The sequence below is a fragment of the Macrobrachium rosenbergii genome, chromosome 46, assembly GCF_040412425.1.
Source record: "Macrobrachium rosenbergii isolate ZJJX-2024 chromosome 46, ASM4041242v1, whole genome shotgun sequence".
In the NCBI taxonomy this organism is placed as follows: domain Eukaryota; kingdom Metazoa; phylum Arthropoda; class Malacostraca; order Decapoda; family Palaemonidae; genus Macrobrachium; species Macrobrachium rosenbergii.
In genome coordinates this window covers 7,013,726-7,041,630 of record NC_089786.1, presented here as the reverse complement: position 1 = coordinate 7,041,630, position 27,905 = coordinate 7,013,726, and the positions used below count along the sequence as shown (strand labels likewise).

Below are 27,905 nucleotides of genomic sequence, written 5' to 3'. Positions count from 1 at the left end.
GATATTTTCCCGCGATGCCTTATTCCGTTTCTTCTTTTCTTCCCTTCTTTCTTCCTTTCTTTGTATCTTCTTCATTTCAGGGTGTTTTCCTCAAGTTATAATTTTGCTCATTTGATTCAACAATAATCGTAAGTGCTCTGGAAAACCATACATATAATTTTTCTTTAGTATATTCTTTGTTTCAGAATGTTTTCCTCAAGTTATAATTTGGCTGGCTTGTTCAACTCATAATCACACTTGCTCTGACAAACTAAATATGACATTTTTCTTCATTTGTGCGCATGCTGACATTGGTTTACTGACGTATGATATGCATAAATGCATGTGATTGTGCTTGTATAAATGCACAAAAAAATAATAATTTAGGTGCTTAGATGGGAAGTAGAATAAGTTAGTGTATATATTAACACTCTGACAAAGTGTGTGTGTGTGTGTGCCTGTGTGCGTTTGTAATCGTTTGAGCGTTTGTGTGTGCGTGTATGGAAATAACGAGACAGATTTTTCACATGCCATGTGTGTCGAAATGGGTTATTTAAAATTCTGAATGACATTTTTATTAAAAAGAACTTTCTCTCTCTCTCTCTCTCTCTCTCTCTCTCTCTCTCTCTCTCTCTCTCTCTCTCTCTCTCTCTAATGAACACTGCATGACTAGAAAAAAACTAGTTACTCAGGTACTAAAATACTCTCTTTCTCTCTCTGAGGGCCTCGAAGAGGTAATTCCACCCCCGGGGGAGTGGGTGCTGGGGACCAGTCATCAGGTAATCTGTAATATACAATGCGTAATTATAAAAGAAAAACTAAATTTCATTCAGCAAGTAAAATGCTCTCTCTCTCTCTCTCTCTCTCTCTCTCTCTCTCTCTCTTTTACACAATATATGATTAGAAAAAGCAATCAGACCGATTATCAGTTAATCAATCATTATGGAGCTATAAAACGCATTGTTCTCTCTCTCTCTCTCTCTCTCTCTCTCTCTCTCTCTCTCTCTCTCTCTCTCTCTCTCTCTTTTACACAATCTATGACTAAAAAATTGCAATCAAGTTATTCAGAACGATCGTCAGTTAATAAATCATTATGGAACTATAAAACGCAATGCTGTCTCTCTCTCTCTCTCTCTCTCTCTCTCTCTCTCTCTCTCTCTCTCTCTCCTGGGCAAACAAATGATTCGCCAGCAATGGAAACATTTATTTCTGCTCGACTCCCAAAACCCGAAACTTCAGCCCCAGCAGAAGTTTCGCAGTGCCCTTCTGGCCATTAGCGTGAAAGGCCTCGGGGCCCCATATGGCTCCCCTGGCGTTTGTGTCCGCGTAGGATCTTTTCCTCTTTTCCCGAGGGCCTGAGGGAAATGCTAAATCTGACATGAAGATGACCTTAATTCTAGCTGTGTTTGGGTAGAAGATTTTGTGGGAGATGCAGAATTAATCCTATTTGTGTTTGGGTAGAAGATTTTGTGGGAGATGCCGAATTAATTCTAGTTGTGTTTGGGTAGAAGATTTTGTGGGAAATGCAAAATGTGGCATAGTGGTGACCCTGCTGCTTTTAGGTAGAAGATTTTGTGGGAAATGAAAAATCTGGTATGGACCTTAATTCTAGCTGTGTTTGGGTAGAAGATTTTGTGGGAGATGCCGAATTAATTCTAGTTGTGTTTGGGTAGAAGATTTTGTGGGAAATGCAAAATCTGATATAATGGTCACCCAAATTCCTGCTGCTTTTAGGTAGAGGATTTTGTGGGAAATGCAAAATCTGGTATGAAGGTGACCTAAATTCTAGCTGTGATTGAGTAGAATATTTTGTGGGAAATGGAAAATCTGGTATGGACCTTAATTCTAGCTGTGTTTGGGTAGAAGATTTTGTGGGAGATGCCGAATTAATCCTAGTTGTGTTTGGGTAGAAGATTTTGTGGGAGATGCCGAATTAATTCTAGTTGTGTTTGGGTAGAAGATTTTGTGGGTAATGCAAAATCTGGTATAATGGTCACCCAAATTCCTGTTGCTTTTAATTAGAGGATTTTGTGGGAAATGCAAAATCTAGTATGAAGATGACCTAAATTCTAGCTGTGATTGAGTAGAAGATTTTTGGGAAATGGAAAATCTGGTATGGACCTTAATTCTAGCTGTGTTTGGGTAGAAGAATGAAATTAATTCTAGTTGTGTTTGGGTAGAAGATTTTGTGGGAAATGCAAAATCTGATATAATGGTCACCCAAATTCCTGCTGCTTTTAGGTAGAGGATTTTGTGGGAAATGCAAAATCTGGTATGAAGGTGACCTAAATTCTAGCTGTGATTGAGTAGAATATTTTGTGGGAAATGGAAAATCTGGTATGGACCTTAATTCTAGCTGTGTTTGGGTAGAAGATTTTGTGGGAGATGCCGAATTAATCCTAGTTGTGTTTGGGTAGAAGATTTTTGTGGGAGATGCTGAATTAATTTAGTTGTGTTTGGGTAGAAGATTTTGTGGGTAATGCAAAATCTGGTATAATGGTCACCCAAATTCCTGTTGCTTTTAATTAGAGGATTTTGTGGGAAATGCAAAATCTAGTATGAAGATGACCTAAATTCTAGCTGTGATTGAGTAGAAGATTTTGTGGGAAATGGAAAATCTGGTATGGACCTTAATTCTAGCTGTGTTTGGGTAGAAGATTTTGTGGGAGATGCCGAATTAATTCTAGTTGTGTTTGGGTAGAAGATTTTGTGGGAAATGCAAAATCTGATATAATGGTCACCCAAATTCCTGCTGCTTTTAGGTAGAGGATTTTTGGGAAATGCAAAATCTGTATGAAGATGACCTAAATTCTAGCTGTGATTGAGTAGAAGATTTTGTGGGAATTGCAAAATCTGATATGAAGATGATCTTAATTCTAGCTGTTTGGGTAGAAGATTTTGTGGGAAATGCCGAATTAATTCTAGTTGTGTTTGGGTAGAAGATTTTGTGGGAAATGCAAAATCTGGCATAATGGTCACCCAAATTCCTGCTGCTTTTAGGTAGAGGATTTTGTGGGAAATGCAAAATCTGGTATGAAGATGACCTAAATTCTAGCTGTGATTGAGTAGAAGATTTTGTGGGAATTGCAAAATCTAGTATGAAGATGATCTTAATTCTAGCTGTGTTTCGGTAGATTTTGTGGGAAACGCAAAATCTAATATGAAGATTGCCTTAATTCTAGCTGTGTTTGGGCAAAAGATTTTGTGGGAAATGCTGAATTAATTCTAGTTGTGTTCGGGTAGAAGATTTTGTGGGAAATGCAAAACCTGGTATGAAGATGACCTTAATTCTAGCTGTCTTTGGGGAGAAGATTTTAAGGGAAATGAAAAATCTGGCACGAAGATAACCAAAATTTCAGCTGCTTTTGGGCAGAAGATCTTGTTGGGAATGCAAAATCTAATATGAAGATAACCTTCATTCTAGCTGAGTTTGGGTATAGAAGATGATTTTGTGGGAAATGCAAAGTAAGCTAGAAGATGATTTTGTGAGAAATGCAAAATCTGGTATGAAGATGACCTCATTTCTAGCTTTGTTTGGGTAGAAGAAGGTTTTGTGGGAAATGCCGAATTGATTCTAGCAGTGTTTGGGTAGAGGAAGACATTATGAGAAATACAAAATCTGGTATGAAGATGACCCAAATTCCAGCTACTTTTGGGAACGAATTTGTGAAAAATGCAAAATCTGGTAGAAGAAGATTTTGTGGGAAATGCCTAATTAATTCTAGCTGTGTTTGGGTAGAAAGTTTTTTGGAAAATACAAAATCTGGCATGAAGGTGGGAAATGCAAAGGTGTGGAGATGGCCAAAATTCCAGCTGCTTTTGGGTAGAAGAAGATTTTGTGGGAAATGCAGAATCTGGTATTAAGATGACCCAAATTTCTGCTGTTTCTGGGCATAAGATTTTGTGGGAAAAGCGAAATCTGACATAAAAAAATGACCCAAATTTCTGTTGTTTTTGGATAGAAGATTTGGTGGGAAGTGTAAAATCTGGTATGAAGATGACCTAAATTTCAGCTGCTTTTGGGAAGAAGAAGAATTTGTGGAAATGCAAAATCTGGTAGAAGGATGACCCTAATTCCTGCTGTTTCTGGGCGGAAGATCTTTTGGGAAATCCAAAAAACTGAAGTATGGAGGAGACGGTAAAAATAATGGTGAAGGAGAAAAGATAAGAGGCTTAATGCAGAATGATGTTAGGGTACAATTTGCAAAATCTATAAGGAGAAGAAACTTTCACGTGTGAATAATTGTTAGGTTCAAGACAAGTGAAGAATATATCAAAATAGCTAATAGTAAAAAAAGGATTCCAGTTGAAGAACGAAATTAAGAAGAAAGGAGCAATCAGTAGGAAAAACGCAAGAATAGATGAATTCTACGAGTGAAAAAGAAATGTGGATTAATTAAATAAGAAAGACGGGGAAACGATAATAATGGAATGCATGAAGAAGCGACTCTAAAGCGGTACCCACAGAGATATTCAGACTAAATAGGAGAAATGATATATAAGAATGGTAGAATAAAGAAACGAAAAGAAATATGACAGCAACACAAGGCATATAAAAAAAAAAACAGAATAAAAGAAGGAACAGATATACATTATAGGAGGATGAGTAAAATCCGAATAACAAGAATAGTAACAAAAAGAGATACATGGAAAGAATTAGCAAATGGGTAAAAGGGTACAAAAAAAAGAAGGAAGGGATAAAGAATGAAAGATAGAGAATAAGTAGCACTTGTAAAAAAAATATTGACAATAACAGGGGAATGGGAGTAAAAGAAGGAAGAATAATGAAAAAAAGGCTGACCTAAGTAAATGAAAGCACTGAAGAAGAAAACGATGCAAAGAGAAAAGCATAGAAAATGTTGAAAAAGAAAACAACTGAAAAGTACAAGAATAATGACAATCAAAAGGTAAAAAATCAAATAATGTAGTAACAAAAGTACCACCACTACTACTACTACCACCCACTGTTACTTTACTACTACTACTACTACTACTACTACTACTACTACTACTACTACTAATAATAATAATAATAATAATAATAATAATACTAATAAAAATTATTATTATTATTATTATTATTATTATTATTATTATTATTATTATTATTATTATTATTATTATTATTATTATTATTACTCAACATAGGTTGAATAATCAAGTGTTAAAACTGAAAAAATAGATTTAAAAGAACAGCAATTGTAAAAGAAACCACAGGTATTAAAAGTAACACGAAAGAAGGAAACTTGAAAAGCATCAAATCTACAAGCAATGTCAAGCCAAGCTACATCAATGAACCCCGCCCCTCCCTACCCAGCCACCCCAGCCTCCCTCCCAATCCCTCCCCCACGGCACCAGGTCATGACCTGAGGCGCAACACCCGATAAAGCAGCAATAGTAGGAGAGGACCCCATAGCAACCCAACATAAACCCCATAAAACTCAATGAACCCCAGATGCAATCTCTGGCAAAGTAGGAAAGTAAAGCAAGAGTATTAGAACAAGTAACTGACATGGTCATGGAACGAAGCTAAATAAAACTAAGCAGTAGTAGTAGTATAGCAGCAGTAGCAGGAGCAGCAGGAAATCTAGCAGTGCAATGCCAAACCAAACCAAAACCAGTCCCAAAGCTGTCCAGTAGTAAAACCAGTCCCTAAGATGCCAAATCAAACCAAAACCAATCCCTAAGATGCCAAGCAATAGTTATAACAGCAGTGGCAGCAGGAGCAGCAGGGGCAAATCTAGCAGACCACTCTAGCAGGTCAGTCTATCAGACCAAATCTAGCAGACAAATCCCCAGGCTGCCAAGCAGTAGTAGTAATAACAGCAGCAGCAGCAGCAGCAGCAGGGACAGTAACAGCAGGGACAAATCTAGCAGAGCAATGCCAAAGCAAACCAAAACCAATCCCCAAGATGTCAAGCAGTAGTAGTAGCAGCCTGAGCAGCAGGGACAAATCTAGCAGAGCAATGCCAAACCAAACCAAAACCAATCCCCAAGATGCCAAGCAGTAGTAGTAACAGCAGGAGCAGCAGGAGCAAATCTAGCAGAGCAAAAAAAACCAAAACCAAAACCAATCCCCAAACTGCTGCTGCTACCATGATACCCCTCTTTCCCTCCCCCTCCCCTACCTTCCCTACCCCTACCTCCTCCCACCTACTTTGCCACCCCCAGACGCAATGTCCGATAAAGTGCGAGTCACCGAGCTGTTACTCCCTTAAGTGTCCATTCTGAGAAACACTGACATATGCATCGTTACGTCTCTCTTTTCGACCCCGGGAGTAATGGTTATAAAGGCGCTTACGACTCCAATAAAAAGATGCCATTACTAACTAAAGGGACCGGCCCGGCATGTGTAGTGAATTTGTCCAAGGGCACTTCCACCGCCCCGAAGTGTCTCGTTCTAACGAGGCCGCCGCCGCCGCCGCCGGAGGGAATGGGGAAGGAACGGAGAGAGCAGGAGGAGGAACGAGGGTAAAAGAAAAGAGAGGAAGAGGAGAGAGAGGAATGAGGAAAAGGATGATGGGAGGGAAAGAGAGGCAATGAGGGAGGATGAATGGGAGGACGTGGATGAAGGTGAGGATGATATGTGAAATAGAGTGACGAGGAGGGAGGAGGAGGGGAGGAAGAATGAGAAAGAAAGAGAGGAGGAGGAGGAGGAGGAGGAGGAGGAGGAGGAAGAGAGGAAGAAGAAAGAGAGGAGGACGAAAAAGAAGGATGAAGGGAAAGAGAGGCAATGAAGGAGGATGAATGGGAGGACGTGGATGACAAGAGGAATAGCGTGACAAGGAGGGAGAAAGTAAAGGGGGAGGAGAAGAATGAGAAGGAAAGAGAGGAAAGAAAGGAGAAGGAAAGGAGAGAGAGAGGAGGTGGAGGATGGAGGAGGAAAGAGAGGCAATGATTGAGAATGAATGAGAGGACGTGGATGAAGATGAGGATGAAGTAAACAATAGAGTCACAAGGAGGAAGGAGGTAGAGGGGGAGGAGAAGAATGAGAAGGAATGAGAGAAGGAGGAGGAGGAGGAGGAGGAGAAGGAAAGAGAGGAGGACGAAAAAAGAAGGATGATGAGAGGGAAAGAGAGTCAATAAGTCTGGATGAATGCGAGGAAGTGGATGCAGAAGTGGATGATCGCGTGACAAGGAGGAGTAGGTAGACGGGGAGGAGGAGGAAAGGAGGAATCAGAAAAAGAGGAGGAAGAGGAGGAGGAAAGACAGGAGGAAAAGAGAGACAAGAAAGGAGGATGATGAGGAGGATGAGGTGGGGTTTGAGAAGAAGGACGGGAGTAAAAGAGAGACAGGGAAGGAAGATAAACAGGAAAATAAACAGATAAAAAAAGGAGAAGAAATATGTACAGGAATAGGAAGATAGCAAAGCAAAAATAAGGAAAGATGAAAAAGAATACGAAGTAGAAAGAAGGAAGAGGAATGTAGGAGGAAGAGGAGTGGAAAGGTGGAAAGAGGAAAAAGAGGAACTGGAAAAGAGTCAAGGAGAAAAAGATAGGAAGGGTAAATACGAAATGAGGACAATGACAGGAATTAAGGAAAGAAAGATAATGAAGGCTGATAGGAGGAAACACAGAGGATAGAAGTGAAAAAGAGGATGAAGGAAAAGATGAGGCTGAAGAGAGGTTGGAAAGTGAGAGGACAAAGGGCAGAGAGAAAGAGTGTGAGTGAGTACGAGAGGAAGTGTAAAAAGGAACAGAGGCATCAGGAGAGGAAAAAAGGAATAATGAAAGAAAATGGGGGAAAAAAAGGAAGATGCTGAGGAAGAGAAAGCTGCAAGGAGTCAAGGAGAGACAGAGGAATTATGAATGAGAGAGAGAGATAAAGTAGATAAGGAAGACGAGGGAACTAAAAGTGAAAGGGAGAGGAAGGAAAAGGTAGAAAAATAGCAGATACAGAAAGGAGAAAAATGAAGCGGAAGGATGGAAGGATTAAAGCAAGTAAAGAGAGGAAGAACGAATAAATAGTGAATGGAAGAGAAAAGTCCCCAATAAAAGGAAGACAGAGGCGAGGAATGAATATGAATGATGAAAAATCAGAAGAACGAGAAGAGGATTAAAAGAGAAAATGAGAAAACAGCTCAGCAGACCCTCACCACCCAACCCACCCCCCCCCCCAAATTATTCCTTTGGATTCACTCCACTCACCCGCCCCCCCCTTCTCCGGCCCCTAAAATTATCCCTTTGGATCCGGATTCCGAAAAAAAAGGGGGGGACTCCTACCCCGACCGAACTCATTTCCATCAGCTTCTGAGTTATGTCGGAAGGCAGATAATAAAGCGGTTTCGTATGAACCGTTACACGTCACGTCTGATGCTGTATACGGCCTCGGCTTGACTTCCATATCATTAGATTAGCTCCTCTCGGGTTCCCCCCCGACTCTTGTTGACTCTGCCAAGATGCTCGGATTTTATTTATCCCGTCTGTCCGCCTGTCTGTTTGGCTGTGTGGAATGTCTGTTTGTCTGTCTGTCTGGTTGTTTGGACTGTCTGTTTTTGTCTGTGCCTTTGTTTGGTACTTAGAGCACAAGCACCTTCACGTAAGTGCTTTGAGAGGAAAGTTGGGTACAGACATATACGGCGACAAAAATGTAGCTAAAGATTTTTGTGTGTGTGCATAAACGTATCCATTTCATATATGCATACGCACGTGCACACACATATATATATATATATATATATATATATATATATATATATATATATATATATATATATATATATATATATATATATATATATATATATATATATATATATATATGTGTATATATATATATATATATATACATATATGAGTGCTGCTGGTCAGCTGAGGGTTTCATATAGCATTATACACTGTACAGAAAACTCGATTGTACAGAAGAAACTTAGGAGCGGTTTTTACTTGTTATAAATTATTATTATTATTATTGTTATTCAGATGATGAACCCAATTCATATGGAACAAGCCCACAGAGGCCATTGACTTCAAATTCAAGCTTCCAAAGAATATGGTGCTTATTAGGAAGTGAGAGAAGGTACAGGGAAATACGAAAAGAAGAGATTTCAATTATTGAAAAGAAAAAAAATATAAATTAATAAATTAACAAATCTATAAAAATGTATTAAAATTCAAGGAGAATAGCATTAGGGTAGTAATGCATTGCATTTTCACTTGAACTTTTAAGGAGAAATCTGTCTTGGACGTCAGAACGTTTAAGGAATTGACGATTATACATATACATACCAGCGGAGGAAAATGCTTTAAAAACGTCCTAAGCAGAATCTATTCAGAACGTTTATAACATATTTTAAAGACAGTGGATTTGGTTTCCTTCTAATTTTCAACTGGAATTTTGGAATGAGGTTGCAAAGTCCACCCCTCCCCAACCCCTTCCCCCGTCTCCTCAAATCTGACGTCTGAGGAAAAGTCTACTGGGTCAAGAATGTTTGAGAAGTTGGGCAATGTCTGACCTTCGTCATGACTTGAGGTCGAATTTCAACGTTTGAAAGAAGAATCTATTCAAAATGTTCTAAAATGTTCATTGAAAAATCTCTCCTGGCCATTCAAACGTCTGGGAAAAGTGCCTGGAAGTTTACTGATGTTGAATGAATATAATAAATAATTAACATATGCATGAGACCTCACCAAGCCCCCTAATTTCCGCCCCCCTATCCTACCCCTACCCTTCCCCAGCAGCCCCCAACATCGGACACTTGACGGACAGTAAGTGAATATTAACGACCCGAGTTTATCGTCGCTGTAACTTAAGAAGCGAGGGAGTGGAACATGAAGATTGCGAAAGTTTATATATATGCTCGGTTTGATGTGTATTCAATAAGCTCAACTCTTCCGCCTGGGGAGCCGGGTGGAGCCGGTGGAGCCAGGGGTAGCCGGGGAAGCCGAGAGGGAAGCCGGGGGAAGAGCCGTCATAGCCGTCAGGCGGAATAGCAGCTCTGTAAAGTGACACCAATATACTGATTTTAGGGTACTATGATAGAGTCGTATACCGCCGGGCATATTGTCCATAATATCATCTTGCGACTAACGACGCTCCGGCTCTAATTTATGGAGACGCATTACGGCGCCTCCTTATGTTTAACGCGCGCGAATACGGCTCCGTAAAAGCGATGTTAAAATTGATGGTGATTCGATGCTTCTTAGATATTCGCGCGGAAGTGCTGCCACATATTGGTACAATTTCCATCACGCCTCCCCCTCCCCCAACCCCGCCCCCGACCCTCGCATCCCCCACCCCATCCTCAAACGCCATCTCTCTCTCTCTCTCTCTCTCTCTCTCTGTGACGAGAGGTCTTGTATTCTAATCTTTGCAAGGAAGTGAATGAGGTTGAAATGTTCCAGAAAACCTATTTTGCATTTGTTGTTCTGAGCAGCGAATCATGTACCTGGTGGTCAGTCGACTTTGCAAGAGAGAGAGAGAGAGAGAGAGAGAGAGAGAGAGAGAGAGAGAGAGAGAGAGAGAGACCTAATGTGAAGGCAAAAGGTTAAATGACCTGCTATCCACCCAAGTCCATTGTGGAGGAACTGAATTACGATTGAACTGATATAACTGGAGAGAAAACTGAAATTAAGGAGAGAGAGAGAGAGAGAGAGAGAGAGAGAGAGAGAGAGAGAGAGAGAGAGAGAGAGAATAAGGGGAGCTTAAGGTCTACAAATTACACAAAACCAATTTTTAATTACAACCTCCTTTCCAAGGATATAAAGACTTGTATTAAGACCAACTCTACTACTTAAAAAAAAAAAAAAAAACAAGGCCTGAGAGAGAGAGAGAGAGAGAGAGAGAGAGAGAGAGAGAGAGAGAGAGCACAGACGACCTGCGCATTGTTTAATTGCAGTTTCTATACCTAATATCTAAAAGCTAGAGTTATAATGGAATCTTATACCAAATATCTGAGAGAGAGAGAGAGAGAGAGAGAGAGAGAGCACAGAAGTCGTCGTACGACCTGTGCATTGTTTAATTGCGGGTTCTATACCTAATAGCCAAAGGCTTGAAATCTGAAGGAATCATATATCAAATCAAATTTCTTAGAGAGAGAGAGAGAGAGAGAGAGAGAGAGAGAGAGAGAGAGGCGTATTCGACCAAACGACCTGCACGAAACCCATAGTTTAATGACGACGTCCTCTGGCCAAGATTCAGTTCCTTTGGCGATGTGATTAAGGAAGTCATTGCAAGACGAAGGCGATAAATCTGAGAGCTCCCCTTCGGGGAAGCAACTACAGCAGCAGCAGTTGTCGTCTTCAGGAAGCGAATGCAAATAGATTTTCTTGAGGGTCACCCTGATCTATAGAGGAAGTGTATGCAGGAGGAAGAGGAAGAGAAGGAGGAGGAGGAAGAGGAGGAGGAGTAGGAAGAGGAGGAGGAGTAGGAAGAGGAGGAGGAGTAGGAGGAGGGGAGGACAAAGGGAAGGAGCAGGAGGAGGAGCAGGAGGAGGAAGAGGGAGAGGAAGAGGAGGAGGAGGAGGAGGAGGGAGGAGGAAGAGGAGGAGGGGAAGACAAAGGGCAGGAGGAGGAGGAGGAGGAGGAGGGGAAGACAAAGGGCAGGAGGAGGAGGAGGGGGAAGAGGAGGCAGGAGGAGGAGGAGGAGGAGGAGGGGGAGGAGGAGGAGGAAGAACGATGGGAAAGGGAGGAGGAGGAAGAGGACTAGGAGCAGGCGAATGGACGAGGGAGAGGGGGAGGAAGAGGAGGAGGAGGAAGATGAGGAGGAGGAGGAGGAGGAAGAACGAGGGAAAGAGGAGGAATACTGAGGATAAGAGGGGGAGTAAGGGCGTAGGAGACCCCTCTACGAATTCATGATCGAGGAACGAAGGACTTTGTTGTGGTGCCTGGATGAGGGAGTAAGGGAGGGGGTAGTAAGACCTTATGGGTGGGGGAGGGGGGGTTATGCCTTTGGGAAGTTAAGAGGTGGGGGAAGGGTAGGGGTAGAGGCGCAGGGTCATGGAACAGGGACTGCTAAAACACAGTCCGAAGCTAATAACGGAGAAGACGCCGGAATACAAATGAACGCACCAAGAGCTCCTTTCGGGAGAAGCAGATGCGAGATAGAGTCTGTGTGGGATGCTCGCATGGGAATAGAGTTAAATAGGTCATAGGGTTAAGATAGACAAGATTGGCGAAGTATTTCGGGAGGGCCGAACGTCCTGGAACAACCGCGAGAGGCCGTCTGAAGCGAGATGGTGGTGCTGGTGGTGGCATGCTCAGACGAGACTGCGGATATGAAATTAGTCTTTTCACTTTCTTCATCAAGAAAGCCGGGATATTGTGAGTCGATGAATTAATGATTTTACTTGAAACTCATACAAAATTATTTTCCAAATTTATATTTACGAGCTATTTTGACTAACTGTCAGATTGTAGTACTATTCAACGTTTCAAATATGTTTGCATAAATCTGTTCTAATTGGACAAAATTCAATACTGAATAGCCAGTGTTTTTCAGAATGAACTAAATGGTTTACTTAAAAATCATAACAAGACAAATTTCCACAATTATATTTATGAGCTTAACTAAGTAATTGTCAGACTGCATTATTATTCAATGTTTCAAATACTTTTGCATAAATCAATTTTACTTGGACATAATTCATTACTGAATCGCCAGTGTTTTTTTTTATATCAACAAAATAATTAAAAAAAGTATATATATTTCATGATAGGCAGTTCTCCTAATGGTAAATCCCCTTACAAACTTTTGATAACAGAGTTTACAATTGTGTTTCCAGTCTGAGTGAAGTTACCAAAATTACTCGGTGTCAAGATGATAAAAATATCTAATTGGTTAAACCAGAATAGAATCTTGTGTGTTTCTTGTACGTGAATTCTCGCTGGTCATTATGGTTAAGTGAGTATTTCACTGAAAGCCTTTTATTGTATTCCAGAGAGTAAATAAAGTACTCTAAGCAGGTTGCTTTATCTCAGAACATATCTTCATCCGCTACCGATTTATAAGACCAATTTTGTATTTGTTATTATTTATTATTATTATTATTATTATTATTATTATTATTATTATTATTATTATTATTATTATTATTATTGTGCTTTAAACTAGCAGCCATCAAGCCATCATTACAAGTCAATGACATGGGGCATACAAACTGAAGTAGAGGTTTCAAAAAAATTACGAATGACTCGATGGCATCATGTGTTCTTATTTTATTTTAATTTAATAATTTGTGTTATGTCACAAACATTATTCAGTAATATCGACAATTTGTCCAAATATACGAATTTCTAATTATGAAAAATTATAGTTTTCAACTTGGATATCCATGAGGTTATATCCACAAATACACACACACACATTTATATATATAATTTATATATATATATATATATATATATATATATATATATATATATATATATATATATATATATATATATATATATATATATATATATATATATATATATATATATATGTGTATATGTGTGTGTGTGTTTGTGTGTATGTGTGTGTGTTTATGTATGCACTTAGGCATGCATAAACATATCCCTGCAACGACATTCACACCGTCAGCGAAAAAAAAAACTCCTTCTAGAAGGAGGTAGAAATTATTTCGATAACTATAAAAATTAAACTCCTCTTCGAATAACTCCTTGACATTTCGTGTGTTCCCCTTCTTTTCTCCCTGTTACAGCACAGTTACAGCAGTGTTACAGCACTTTATCAGCAAAGCTCTTCTAGTGAAAAGACATCTTAGGCCTAACCTACTGGATAAGGGTGAAAACAAAAGAGTAAAAAAAAAAACAGGAACAAGTTCACCTGTCTCCATTTCCCCCACACCTCTTTTATCATCGTAATTTCTTCGCATTCCTGAACTGAGTCCCAGAACACCTGTAAAAAATTTTATTCAAGAGGACACACACTCACACGTACACCCCTTTACTTCCACAACTCCCTTTCTTTAGTCTCTCTCTCTCTCTCTCAATCTTTCTTTTCCTCCTCCTCCTCCTCCTCCTCCACGATCCCCCTGCAAGGCGTCTTTCGACCCTCCTTTGCAAGATGCAGTTTTCTAAATGCACACAATGGCACGCGTTGAAAAACAGAGACACAGGATGTTCAACCTATTCTTGGGACAGCACCATTGTCTATGGTAATTCCTATTGTCAGGATTGTGGTTCCTGTTGCCGGCCCTTCTCCCCACCCCCAACCCCCTGATCCTGCCTACCCCCACTACGGCGGGGGGGACAATCGGTGACCCAGAGGCCACTACTCTTCCCCCCGCCCCCGGGAGCCGCCAGGCACAAAGTCTGCTATTGTACTGGAGAGGTCGTTTAGGACCCCCTGCCCCACCCCTCCGCCCCCTTTTCGGCCAATTCTTTGAAGGGGGGCCCCTTGGTCATTTCCTTGTGGCTTCTGTCGGCCATCTCCCAGGGATTTATTAGAGGTAATGACGGTCTCGTCTTCGGCGGCTTATTGTTGCAACGGAGTGACTGAGGAGCTATTTTATATGTCGTGAATACGAGAAAAGGAGTTTTTCTAATTTTTTTTTTTATTCCTCCTGCTGCTGCTGCTGTTGCTGCTGCTGCTGCTGTTGCTGCTGCTGCTAAGGCCTGGCGTTCTTGAAGAATGGTCTGCGGGGAGATTTAAAGGACGGGACGAAGAAGACCACCGCAGGATAAAGAGAGAAGACAAAAGACGGGAGGTGACGTGGAAGAAGATACGGACGAAGATGTGAGAAAGGCATTATGGCATCAATTGTTAGAAACTGATTACGTGATATATATATATATATATATATATATATATATATATATATATATATATATATATATATATACATATATATACATACATACATACATACATATATACATACGCATACATATATGTGTGTATGTGTATATATACTTACTTTCGTGAGGAAATTTCAGTGTTATTTCTGAGACACAGCCGACACTGGTTCACTACAGTGTGGCGTGAGGTATAGGTGTTTACTTCCGGTGCCTGTATCCGGCCGCTGTCTTTACATAAATATACATATGTAGTGAGATTCGGATATATACATAGCGTTCAGATTAAACGGGACGAGCTGTCAGAGGCTCTACCCTTCCTCTCTCTCTCTCTCTGTCTCTCTCTCTCTCTGTCTCTGTCTCTCTCTTGGAAATACACATTCAGGCATATATATATATATAAACACAATATATATATATATATATATATATATATATATATATATATATATATATATATATATATATATATATATATATATAATGTTATATATATATATGTGTGTGTCTTATGCATACTTTTATATGTTCCAACAAAAAGGACCCAATATCAGTATTTACGAATATTACTAAACTGGTGCTTTTGAGATGTTATTCTAAAAAGAAAAATTCAGCATCATCACGATTTTGAATTAGTCCAGTATCTCGTTTTAGTTTTCTGTGAGAAAACTATTGAGATGGCTATTTGTCTGTCCATCCGCCCTCAGATCTTAAAAACTACCGAGGCTAGAAGGCTGCAAATTGCTATGTTTATCATCCACCCTCCAATCATCAAACGTACCAAATTGCCGCCCTCTAGCCTCAGTAGTTTTTATTTTATTTAAGGATAAACTTAGCCATGGTCGTGCGTCTGGCACCGCTATAAGTAGCCAAAAACACACGACACCACGGGGCTGTAGCTGAGAGTCTCATGGGCCGCGGCTGAGAGTTTCATACGGTATTCATTATACGCTATACAGAAAACTCAATTGCGCCGATTTTTAACCTGTTGTAAGAAGACTATGAAATGCCAAGAAAAAAAAAAAAAAAAGAGTATCTTTCAACCAAGACCAGCTTGGAAATGACGAGGGCAATCTCTACACTTCGACTCAAAGAGCAGATTCGCCTCCTCCTTTGACTATTTATTATTCAAGATAAGAAGATCTCCTTTCCGGCGTCCTTCACCGCTCAGCTTTTCTTTGGAGAGATGAAGTGTTTTAGGACACCAGCCTTCGGAGGGCTCCTTGTTTTTGAGAGCGCCCCTGAGCAGATTTTAAAGGAGGAGTGGGCGTCGCCGCGGATGATGATGCTGGTGGAGGGGCCTGGTGGGGTCGTTAGAACTCGTGGGAACACGGAAGAAATGCGAGGAGAAGCGAAAGAGCATTAGCAGCAAGGAGTGAAAGAGAATGGCTGATACGGTGACCCGGTCCCAAAGCAGGTGTTTTGGTCTCCTTAAAAACGTAAAGTGTGTCAAGACGACATCAAAAGTCGTCTGTCAAAATCGGTGGGGAAGGGGAGGGAAAGGGGAGGGGAAGGGAGGGGAGGGGGTGTTTCAGAAATCCTTCAAGAAGGAAGCGACAGAATACGAAGCATATAAGTAGGAAAATAGTTTACCAAACAACTCATAAAATCTATTTTACTTTCGGTCCGCAGAAAATGCGTTGGTGGTTGTATTTCTCAGATGCCGAGAAAGACGGCCATGGAATGGAATGGAATATAGAGTTTAGGCCAAAGGCCAAGCACTGGGACCTATGAGGTCATTCAGCGCTGAAACGGAAATTGACAGTAAAGGTTTGAAAGGCGTAACAGGAGGAAAACCTCGCACTTACACATAATTGTTAGGAGAGGGTGGGTAGCAAGATGGAAAAGAAAGATAATATGAAAGTAGGTATAGTAAAAGTAAAGAAAGGAGTCGCAGCTCGGGGCCGAAGGGACGCTGCAAAGAACCTTTAGTAGTAATGCCCACAGTGCACCCCGTGAGGTGCACTGACGGAAGACGGCTATGCAAATAACATGAAAATCTCTCTAGGGGTTTTCTCCGTCTAAGGGAAGTAGTCTGCTTCCACTGGAATTATCTTCCGGGGGAAAAGAGTATTACTTTATTGCCTCCAAAACAAATCCTGTCCACTTTTTCTCTCTTTACCCTTTACTCCGCTCCTCCAAATCTAAAAAGCACAATTTATTGCCCAGTTTTTAGTTTTCTGTAAAAGAAAACTATTGTTCCGGCTTTGTCTGTCCGTCCACACTTTTTCCTGTCCGCCCTCAGATCTTAAAAAGCTACAGTGGCTAGAGGGCTGCACGTTGGTATGTTGATCATCCACCCTCCAATAATCAAACATACCAAATTGCAGTTCTCTAGCCTCAGTAGTTTTTATTTTATTTAAGGTTAAAGTTAGCAATGATCCTGCTTCTGGCAACGATGTAGTATAGGCCACCACCGGGCCGTGGTTAAAGCTTCATGGGTCGCGGCTCATACAGAATTATACCGAGACCACCGAAAGACAGATCTATTTTCGGTGGCCTTGATTATACTCTGTAGCGGCTGTGCATTTTTTACTTTCTTTCTTTAATCTTTACTCCGTTTCTCCAAACCCAAAAAGCGCATTAATATATTGTCCAGTATTTTTCCTTTTTACTCTACTTTTCATTATCAAAGATTTTACTTAAGGGTTTTTCAGTCCGGATCTTTTCAGATAACTATTCTAGGAGATTTAACTTCTCGAATTTTTTCTTCGAATAATCATATAATTGGGTAAACATCCCACCCGGAAGAATATGAATGTTAAAACACGCTCATCTAACAAGTGCTGCTTCTTCCTAAAAATAACAGATAATTTGATGGTGCCTTATGGATGTATATGGTTCGTAATTGTGCAATTTGATGGTGACTGGATGAAAGGTTATGGTATGCAGCTGTGTAATTTGAGGATGTGTTATGGATGTATATGGTTTGTAATTATGTAATTTGATGGTGTCTCATTAAGTATCATGGTATGCAGTTGTGTAATTTTATGGTGACTTATAGATATGTATGGTTTGTAATTATGCAATTTGATGGTGCCTCCTTAAGTATCATGGTATACAGTTGTGTAATTTAATGGTGACATAGATGTGTATGGTTTATAATTATGCAATTTGATGGTGCCTCGTTAAGTATTAGCAGTTCTGTAATCTGATGGTGCCTTATGGATGTTTATGGCTTTTAATTGTAAAAAGGTTTTAAAAGGTATAGATTTGCCTCCCCACCCTCCCACCCACCAAAACAACCCCCTCCATCTCCTCCCACCCTCATGAGCGGGCACTTAATCATAAAGCGTGTGTTTATTAATGGTTTTAACTGTAGGGAAGCTTCTCTTCTTTTAACAGGCTATATGTTAATTAACATTCTAATGAGCTGCAAAACCTAGCTCCTCGAATCCCCAGGAGACTCTCTCTCTCTCTAAGTATACCTTTGTTTTACCAGACCACTGAGCTGATTGACAGCTCTCCTAGGGCTTGCTCGAAGGATTAGACTTATTTTTTATTGGTTTGTGGAATCCGAACCACATTATACCGAGAAATGATTTTCTATCACCAGAAATAAATTCCTCTAATTCCTCATTGGCCGATTGGAGACTCGAACTCGGGCCTAGCAGAGTGCTAGCCGAGAACTCTACCGACTAACTGCTACCTTTCATACCTAAATATAATTGATGCGTCCGCGGCCATTCTTTTTGCGACGCCAGTCTGATGTAAGACAAACCATTTTCGATTAATGGACACTGATAAAATAAAGAATGACAGTTTTTTTTTTTTTAATACTCCGAGGCCTATATCGTACAAAAGAATTTTTTAGTCTGAAATATTTTTGCCCTAAATTCATATATATATATATTTTTCTTCAAATGACTGGATTAGTGATAGCACAGGTTAGCTGTCACCAAAAGCCTTCAAATGAGAACATAATATGATTTACCGTATGTCCGAAGAGATATATAATTACAGTGGTAATAAGTAATACACTAGTGAGCATATGTTTGGCTAATGTTGTAGATACTTGGAAAAATGTATAATATAAAAAAAGAAATTAGTAAAACTAGAGATAAACTTACGGAAAGAACTGCAAGCTGTAGCAGTGCAACAGAGAGAGAGAGAGAGAGAGAGAGAGAGAGAGAGAGAGAGAGAGAGAGAGAGAGAATTTCTTGACTTAATCACTCCCTGCACGTATCTCGTAAATTAAAAATATATAAATAAATTAGTAAATAAATAGATAAGAAAATAAATAGATATAAAATAAATAGATATAAAATAAATAATAAGTGTATAAATACATGAATAAATAAATAAACAAAAATGTTCCAAAACTGAAGACAAATTCACGGAGATAACGACGAAGCGTAATAGCACTAGAGAGAGAAAGAGAAAGAGAGAGATAAAGAGGGGTGGGGGGGAAATAAAAGAAACGAGGGACGGTCAAAAGAGAAAGAGAGAGAAAGAGGAGGGGGGGAGGAGGAGGAGGAGTAAGGAAGAAAGGAGGGAGGGAGGGGAGGGGGAGTATGGTGGGACGCCGGAGCTACACAATCACATCATATGCAAAGTAATTCTTGAAATCGGATCAAAAGGAGATGTCCTTCTTCTCAAGGATGCTTCAGGAGGGGAAACGAGAGATCCCCAAAGGAGGCCCTCGTCTCCCAAAGAGGGACCCGATTCCCTAAAAGCGGTTCGAGAATGTCCCCTGAAGTATGGTTTTCCCCTGGAGAGTGTCTTCTCCAGCCATTGTAAACTGAGGATACATTTTTATCGGAGGGGACCCCTCCCTCCCTCCCCCCTCCCTCACCCTCTCACCCACTCCCCTATGCTATCCCCCCACACACCCCCTTCCCCGCCCCCGACGTCAAATCCAAACACTAAGCTTCTTAGATAATGCTAATACATTGATCACATTGTTGGACGAGGGAGAATAGATGGTTGAGAAAGATAAAGATCCCTTTTAACTTTCGTGTTTTTTTCTCTCTCTCTTTTTGTGTGGTGTGTGTGTGTGTGTGTGCGTGTGTGTGGGGATTTTGGATTGGCTGTTTTCAGGTTTTTCGAAATTCCCCGAAGATTGTTCAAATGCCACGAGGAGGAGGAGGAGGAGGAGGAGGAGGAGGAGGAGGAGGAGGAGGAGGAGGAGGAGGAGGAGGAGGAGGAGGAGGAGGAGGAGGAGGAGGAGATCAGACGAACGACAAGATACATTTTAACAACAGCGGTTTATAATGGAAGTCGCTCTCTAGAGCCCTCTAGTCTCTAGGTAAATTGATAAAAGGAAGAGTTGCTGAGAGAGGAGAGAGAGAGAGAGAGAGAGAGAGAGAGAGAGAGAGAGAGAGACCTCTGCTGAGTCTGACATTTTATTGAGATGAATACCGTAATGGGAAGAAGATTCAATTAACGCAAGAAGCCAGGTAATATGTGTTAAGGTTTTACCTGTTCTTACCTTGATTGGAGGAGAAATTAATATTCTGGGACTATGCACCTTAAAACTGACTGATCAACAAAGTGCCATCCCTAAAATTAATGGCTCTTTGTCAGTAAATCATTTTAACACCAAGGACAGCAGTCATCTATCCATCCAGAACTTGGAACTTCAAAAGTTCAAGCGAAGATGCAGTGCATTACTACCCTAATGTTGTTCTTGCATTTCAATACATTTTTATCTGTTTATTAATTTATTAATTTAATTTTTCTATTTAATACGTGAGTTCTCTTCTCTCTGCATTTCTCTTTAGCTTCTCTTACTTCCGAATGCGCACCATATTCTTTGGAAGCTTGAATTTCAAGTCAATGGCCCCTTAGGTCGGCTTGTTGCATGTGAACAGGGTTATATTCTGAATAATAATAATAATAATAATAATAATAATAATAATAATAATAATAATAATAATAATAATAATAATAATAATATATGAAGGGAGTAGACCCTCTTTTAAACAGGTCTTATTAAAAAGGATGGCTGTATTATGCGAATTTATCTTATATAATGTCTTTTCTATCTTCCTTATGATTCGCTTTTCAGGCTCAGCGATGTTAGTCAGCAACTGGCCGATATTCATGTTGGAAAAGGATAGTGTGCGGAATATGGGAAGTCTTTTATTATATAAAATATCCAATCAGAAATCGTTGAATCCAGACTAACGATTTCTGATTGGATATTTTAATAAAAGACTTCCCATATTCCGCACACTATCCTTTTCCAACATGAATAATAATAATAATAATAATAATAATAATAATAATTACAGCAGAGAAAAATCTTCGCCATTATCAAGAAGAATAGCGTTAGCACCATGTTATGCCTGCTGCCGAATTAACCTCTGAAAACTGCATTGCAGGATCTGTTTATGGAAATTTATTGATGCCACAGGCTCCACTGGAATAACTGACTTAATTTGGGCATACCAATTCTTTACGGAATTTTTTATTAATTCAGTTTTGTGTTAGGATATCCAAAAGGGTATAGACCAGTGGTTCTCAACGTCTTTTGGCCCAGGCACCCTTCCATCATATGTCAGAATGTCAATCTCCCCCCCCCCACCCCCACAACCTCTCCACCTTTCCAAAACTGTCTGCCTCAAAGAGTTAATTCCAAATAATATGCAACAAAATGCTAACATAAGCACACAAGTTAGCGGAAAGAGAGACCAGCGTGACCTCTCATTAGTGCGGGCCGATGCACACTGCGTTTTGTGTGGTCCTAGAACCAGTTGGAGCCTGCCAATCTGTGGTCACAACTCCTCCCACCCCCGCAACTCTGAAATTTCCCCCTAGGGGAGCATTCCCCCTTGGTTGAGAATCGCTTGACTATAGACCCAATGAAATTTGGTCATAATAATATCACAACCTTCGACACGAAACGACATTACTACACTGCTGTTTTTAGTTTGAATACTTGAGAATTTAATTTTAATTTCATTTTTGTACGTTATGTCGGTTTGGCCAGTTTTGACTTACGACGTATTTCTCCTTCCATTAATTAAACGCAGAGGCAAATCAAAATCAGCGCGATATTATTTATTTATATCCAGTGATCATTAATAATATCGGCATATTCAGCGATCACTAAAAGAAATCTGGGAATGTGACATTTGCTTTGCATTAAACGATTTTGCTTTTCATAATAGTATACTCCCTATCAGTACTGAGCCAATCACAGCACTCAGTTTATTATGTAAAAATAAATAAATAAGGAGTGGATTTAGGGACAGATATAGAAATAAGAACCCATATGACTTTTTATGATAGACATTCTAACAACAATAACAGCAAAATCCACAACACAAAATGAAATTGGGTTAATATATTAGAGACAAAATTTACTGTAGTATGCAATACTGAGTTTGCTAGTCTACTGGTCCAACCCACTAGACCTCTTCATGACGCCAGATAAACCTAACTCAGTCAAATGACCACTTCCACACGCTGTCATGGCAACAATAATTTTTTTAACCTCTCTGTTATGAAGTATTTTCCCATTACTTCCTTTTACTTCAACCTGATGAACACCTTAATATTCTTTGGAAGCTTGAATTTCAAGTCAATGGTCCCTGTGGACTTGTTCCATATGAATAGGGTTCATCTACTGGATAATAATAATAATAATAATAATAATAATAATAATAATAATAATAATAATAATAATAATAATAATAATAATTGATGGATACTAATTTCACTGAAAGCCTTGCAATCAGAAGGAAATGAAATGAAGAGAGTCTCCTCCCCTGGTGGGATTCGAACCCAGGGCTGATAAACCGCAAGGTCACGAAGTAGGATATGAAAGTATTTCATCTGATCCGTCTACAAATTTTGAATTCATGTAGACCTACATTTTATTAGGTAAGCCTATCCTTAACAGGGCAAGGAATTCTCAATCACTTTTCCAATACGGCATTTTGGGTGATTCTGATGTTGAATATGGCAACCATATTATTTCTGAATTGTGTATGTTTCATTTAAATGCCATTCACAAAAGAAAAGTAATTACAGAAGTCATTACTGAAATTACGCATACTGTATCATTATTGCCTTAACAGTTACAGTTTGGTCAACTTGACAGATCTCTAGGCTTAACCTTTAACAAGACCAGAGAGAGAGAGAGAGAGAGAGAGAGAGAGAGAGAGAGAGAGAGAGAGAGAGAGAGAGAGAGAGAGGGAGGTAATGTGTCGTGGATAGTGGGTGGGAGTACAATATCCATATTACTCTTTAAAATATCAAGGATTTGTTTACATCATTACTAAAAGGCCACAATGTCGCTAGGTACACTTCAATAAGTACGAACGACCAAGAGACATTGTGTATATATATATATATATATATATATATATATATATATATATATATATATATATATATATATATATATATATATATATATATATGCATCATCGTGCTTACCCCATATAAAAATGGGAAATAAAAGCACGTTAAAACAAAAAGAAAATATATATATATATATATATATATATATATATATATATATATATATATATATATATATATTACAAAAAACAGATATGGAACCAATGAATCTTAAAAGAATCATTGAGAGAGAGAGAGAGAGAGAGAGAGAGAGAGAGAGAGAGAGAGAGAGAACTCAGCCAAGCGTAGTAATCTTATTTGCTTTTGGTCACCACAGACTCGGCCTATGAGCCTTCCTTCTGTAAGGAAATGTGCTACATTATGATAGACTCTGCGCTATCAATAGCGCCAGGCACTACCTTAGTAACCTTCAGGTTTCAGAGGCTAATTCTCTCATACTGTTACAGTCAGAACCTCTGTAATACACTGGTTTCAAATATTACAGCTGCAACAGCGTGGTTTCAGGTGCAACATACGTCACGTCCTGACTTCAGAATCAATGTTTACTATCATTGGCATCGAGTGTTTTGGTTTAAGTTTTCGTATCTCATTTTTTGACCCTGACTCTACAGAGCACATGAATATTTTTACATGTACAATATATATATATATATATATATATATATATATATATATATATATATATATATATATATATATATATATATATATATGTAAATATATAATTTTTCGTGTTTTTCTATGTGATCAAAAAGTATTACCCATTTGCTTCTATTCATCCTAAAAATACGCAAGTAAACACAGAAATAAATAAACTAACCGTGAAAGAATAAACCAAGTTTGAAAGTTCATCAAACTGTGTCATCATCCGACACAAATTAAGAACGAAATTACTTGGAAGTTTTTGGCATCTAATCACTTCAAGTAACCACGAAATATCAGGCGATCGATTGATAATTACCGTTAAAATGTCAACCAGAGCAAAGGGATTAAGAGATATCTCGATATCTGTCTCTTTTAGCTTCGATACTTTATATTAAAGAAAGGGACTCAGTGGCGGCACGCAGTCACTTCCGGTTGTGTTTAATTCACAAAAAGATTTCCAAATTGTTTCGTTCTTTCTGATTGAACTCAGTGTTTGTACCTAGTTAATTTTTTTTTTATCCTTTTTAAACTGCTAAAGTTCACTTATAATGAGGTTAAGTGACTGAATTCTCAAGAAAAGGAGGAATGATTTCATGGGAAAACTATTATTCAGTGTGAAAATTTAACTGGAAAATATATTCTGTTGATATGAATGTTTGTACCTAGTTCACTTTTTACTCTTTATTTTTTACCTATAAAGTCCACTTACGTATAATGAGGTTAAGTGACTGAATTCTCAAGGAAATGAAGTGTGATTTGATGTAGAAACTACTATTCAGGGTGAAAATGCAACTGAAAAAAACATTAGCAAATTATATCGGCCGACAGCGGTTAAAGCCCAACAGCAAGACAAAGACGTTCTTTGCATCGAAGCCTATGCTACTTGAGAGTTATCGTACATCACCCATCTAAGAGCATTGTCTCCGTTTTCTGTGTCTCACCGACTGACTGATGTCGTGTAAACTTTAGTATATTTAGTTTAAAATCATTTTGGCCGAATAATTCTCAACACTTCAAGACAATGCTGCTTTCGCGGGGCGTCCGGCTTCGAGAATAGTGTCAGAATTGCGCTGAAAGTTGATATACGAGTTTGTTAAGGCTTAAAACCGAAGTAAATGGGAGGAAAGGATAAGGGAAATTTAGATAATATAAGGATGAAAATCAATATCTGATGTTTCGCCCCACAGAGCGAGATGCGCTCTAAGTCCCACGCAAATTTCGATCCATAACTTTGACATTTCTTGCCCAAATCCAGCCAGATTACGTATCAGTTAATAATTGCCTCTTTCAAGACCAATAAATACACTGGACAATGTTTATATGTATTAACTTAAGCATTAAATCTCTATGCAGTCCTCAGCACCCTGTTAGTTATTTACTTGCAGTATTAAATACTACCAACAGTGCGCATTTTGAAACTGTTTACAAACGCGTTTTTCATCTTGTTTATAAGATGCATGAGTATGAGGAGGGGAAAAATTTCACAAATGAATTGCCAAAAGGTATGGAAAATTATTTATGTATAGCAGTTTTTATCCAAATGTCACAAAGTGAAAATTTACAGATAACTATTAAGTTATTACACATGTATACGTACACAAACGCACAAAATAATTCATATGTTTCAAATAAAACAAACATAATTTTAGTATATATGTGCAGGCGCGGGCATGAATATACACACATATGGGAGAAAGAAACAATGATATGCCCGAACATCCGAAAACAGGAACACATATTGACACATTTATAAAACATTCAGAAATTTGTACTCCCGAAATATATACGCGATTATTAATATATATAAAAAAAGGATATGCGCGCGCGCGCATTTACGAAAATACTCAAAAGCATGTGGATATGCAAAAACACGTGCAAAAAAAGCTTATATGCAGTCACAAATACGAACAAAAACACGTGTATGGGTACATAGCTATGTCTATGAAAGCGTAATATACATAAATGCGTAAGTGATCACTGATATGCATACATGCATAAAAGCAAGCATTGCGCGCATGCACAAACATGACCCCTTTAAGTAAGAACACCTGTATAGATCAAAATTATAACAAAAAACATATATTATTTACACGCATACCTACAAAAACATGTGAGCATATATAATCTGAATACAATTAGTGCACACATGTATGAAATCACTCAAGAGATTTTAGAAAAAAAAGAGATAAATTCAGTATGAATACACACTAAGTAGTTCTTTTGAAATAAAGCTGACAGTTTTACAGATATTAATGATAGTGATTATGATAATTACAATGACATCATATTGCATGGAAAACTTGTTGTAATTGCTACATAAACGAACTGAAAAAATGCCACCCAAGAACTAGATGTAATTTGGGACAGCCATCGGTTATTAAGGATTACGTTCAGGAGACACCAAAGTTAAACTGTAAAGAATAAAAAAGAATTATCAATTGGGAACTAAAATATTAGTTTCATTTACGTCAAGGTTTTCACTTACGTCATAGTTTAAGTCACAGTTTTATTTATGTCACAGTTTCATCTACGTAAGTTTCACTTGAGTCACAGTTTCGTTATGTTACATGTTCATTTACTTCATAGTTTCACTGAAGTCACAGTTTCACTTAAGTCACAGTTTCACTTACGTAAGTTTCACTTGTGTCACAGTTTCGTTTGCGTGACAGTTCCATTTACGCCACAGTTTCATTTACATCCCAGTTTCATTTCTGACTCGGCTTCATTTATTTAAGTTTCATTTACGTCACAGTTTCACTTATGTCACAGTTTCATTTACGTCACAGCTTCATTCATTTCAGTTTCACAGTTTCATTTACAACACAGTTTCCTTTACGTCAAAGTTTCATTTACGTCAAAGTTTCATTTACGTCACAGCTTCATTTACGTCACAGTTTCATTTCTTGAGGTAAATGCCGAAAACAAAGGCCTTGTGTCACATGAGAGCAAACTTATTTAAATTAGCTATTTACTTCACCTTCCCCCCAAAAAACGGCAGACTATAGAAGTTTAAGGTTAGCATCTGAAAGACCATAAAAAAACATTATATCCTAACCTAACTTACCCTAACGAGCAGGGCCGTGCCTGATGGACAGGGGAGGTTGGGGAGGTGGTTGATGGGAAAGGGGGTGGAGGTAATTATTTGCCTTTGCTGGACCCGCTTTTGTATATATTATTATTATTATTATTATTATTATTATTATTATTATTATTATTATTATTATTATTATTATTTAGTAGATGAAACCCATTCATATGGAACAAGCCCACAAGGACCATTGACTTGGAATTCAGGCTTCCAAAGAATATGGTGTTCATTAGGAAGAAGTAAGAGGAAGTAAAGGGAAATACAGAAAGAGGAGATCCCACTTATTAATAAGAAGAAAAAAGATTAATAAATAGATAAATAGACGAAAATGTATTAAAATGCAAGAAGAATAGTATAGGGGTATATAATTTATTATATGAACATAAATTCAAGCTGGGGAATCGTAGTTAGCCGGATTCAGTCGTAGACAGTTTGACAGGACATCATTATATATATATATATGCAATATATATATATATATATATATATATATATATATATATGTATGTATGTATGTATGTATGTATGTATGTATATATATATATATATATATATATATATATATATATATATGTATATATATATATATATATATATATATATATATATATATATATATATATATATATATATATATATATATATACATATATACGACGTTATCTGAAACAGGATTCTTTTCGAAATTTATGCAACTGTTCCATGATGCTCAGTCCAAAACCACTCTTGTACCATTTTGGGATCTCTTAAGTCGTTTTGAATTCATAATGTTTAGCTTGGGAAACCAAAGAATATTGGATGATTGACAAAAAAAAAAGATTAAGAATACTTCAGAGAACATGTAAGCAAACAAACACTTAATGTAAAGAAAGAAAGGAAGGAAAAACTGGTTATTAAGAATAAACACAATCAGGGAAATAATTGGTTGATGAGAATAAAAACAATCAGGGAAATAATTGGTTCATAAGAAAAAACAATCAGGGAAATGATTGGTTTATAAGAAAAAAAATCACGGAAACAATTAGTCCATAGGAATAAAAACAATCAGGGAAATAATTCGTTCATAAGAATGAACACAGTCAGGGAAATAATTGGTTCATAAGAATAAACACAATCAGGGAAATAATTCTTTCATGAGAATA

The 27,905-nt window shown here is 38.4% G+C and overlaps 1 protein-coding gene across 1 annotated transcript; it reads left to right on the top strand.

Annotated features, from left to right (window-relative positions):
- The first annotated feature begins 6,977 nt into the window (after window positions 1-6,977).
- On the top strand, window positions 6,978-19,931 carry LOC136830109 (adult-specific cuticular protein ACP-22-like). The gene is made up of 2 exons (XM_067089302.1): window positions 6,978-7,109; window positions 19,779-19,931. Exons 1-2 carry the CDS (start codon window positions 6,978-6,980, stop codon window positions 19,929-19,931), a joined length of 285 nt encoding a protein of 94 aa, XP_066945403.1.
- The last annotated feature ends 7,974 nt before the right edge of the window (window positions 19,932-27,905 follow it).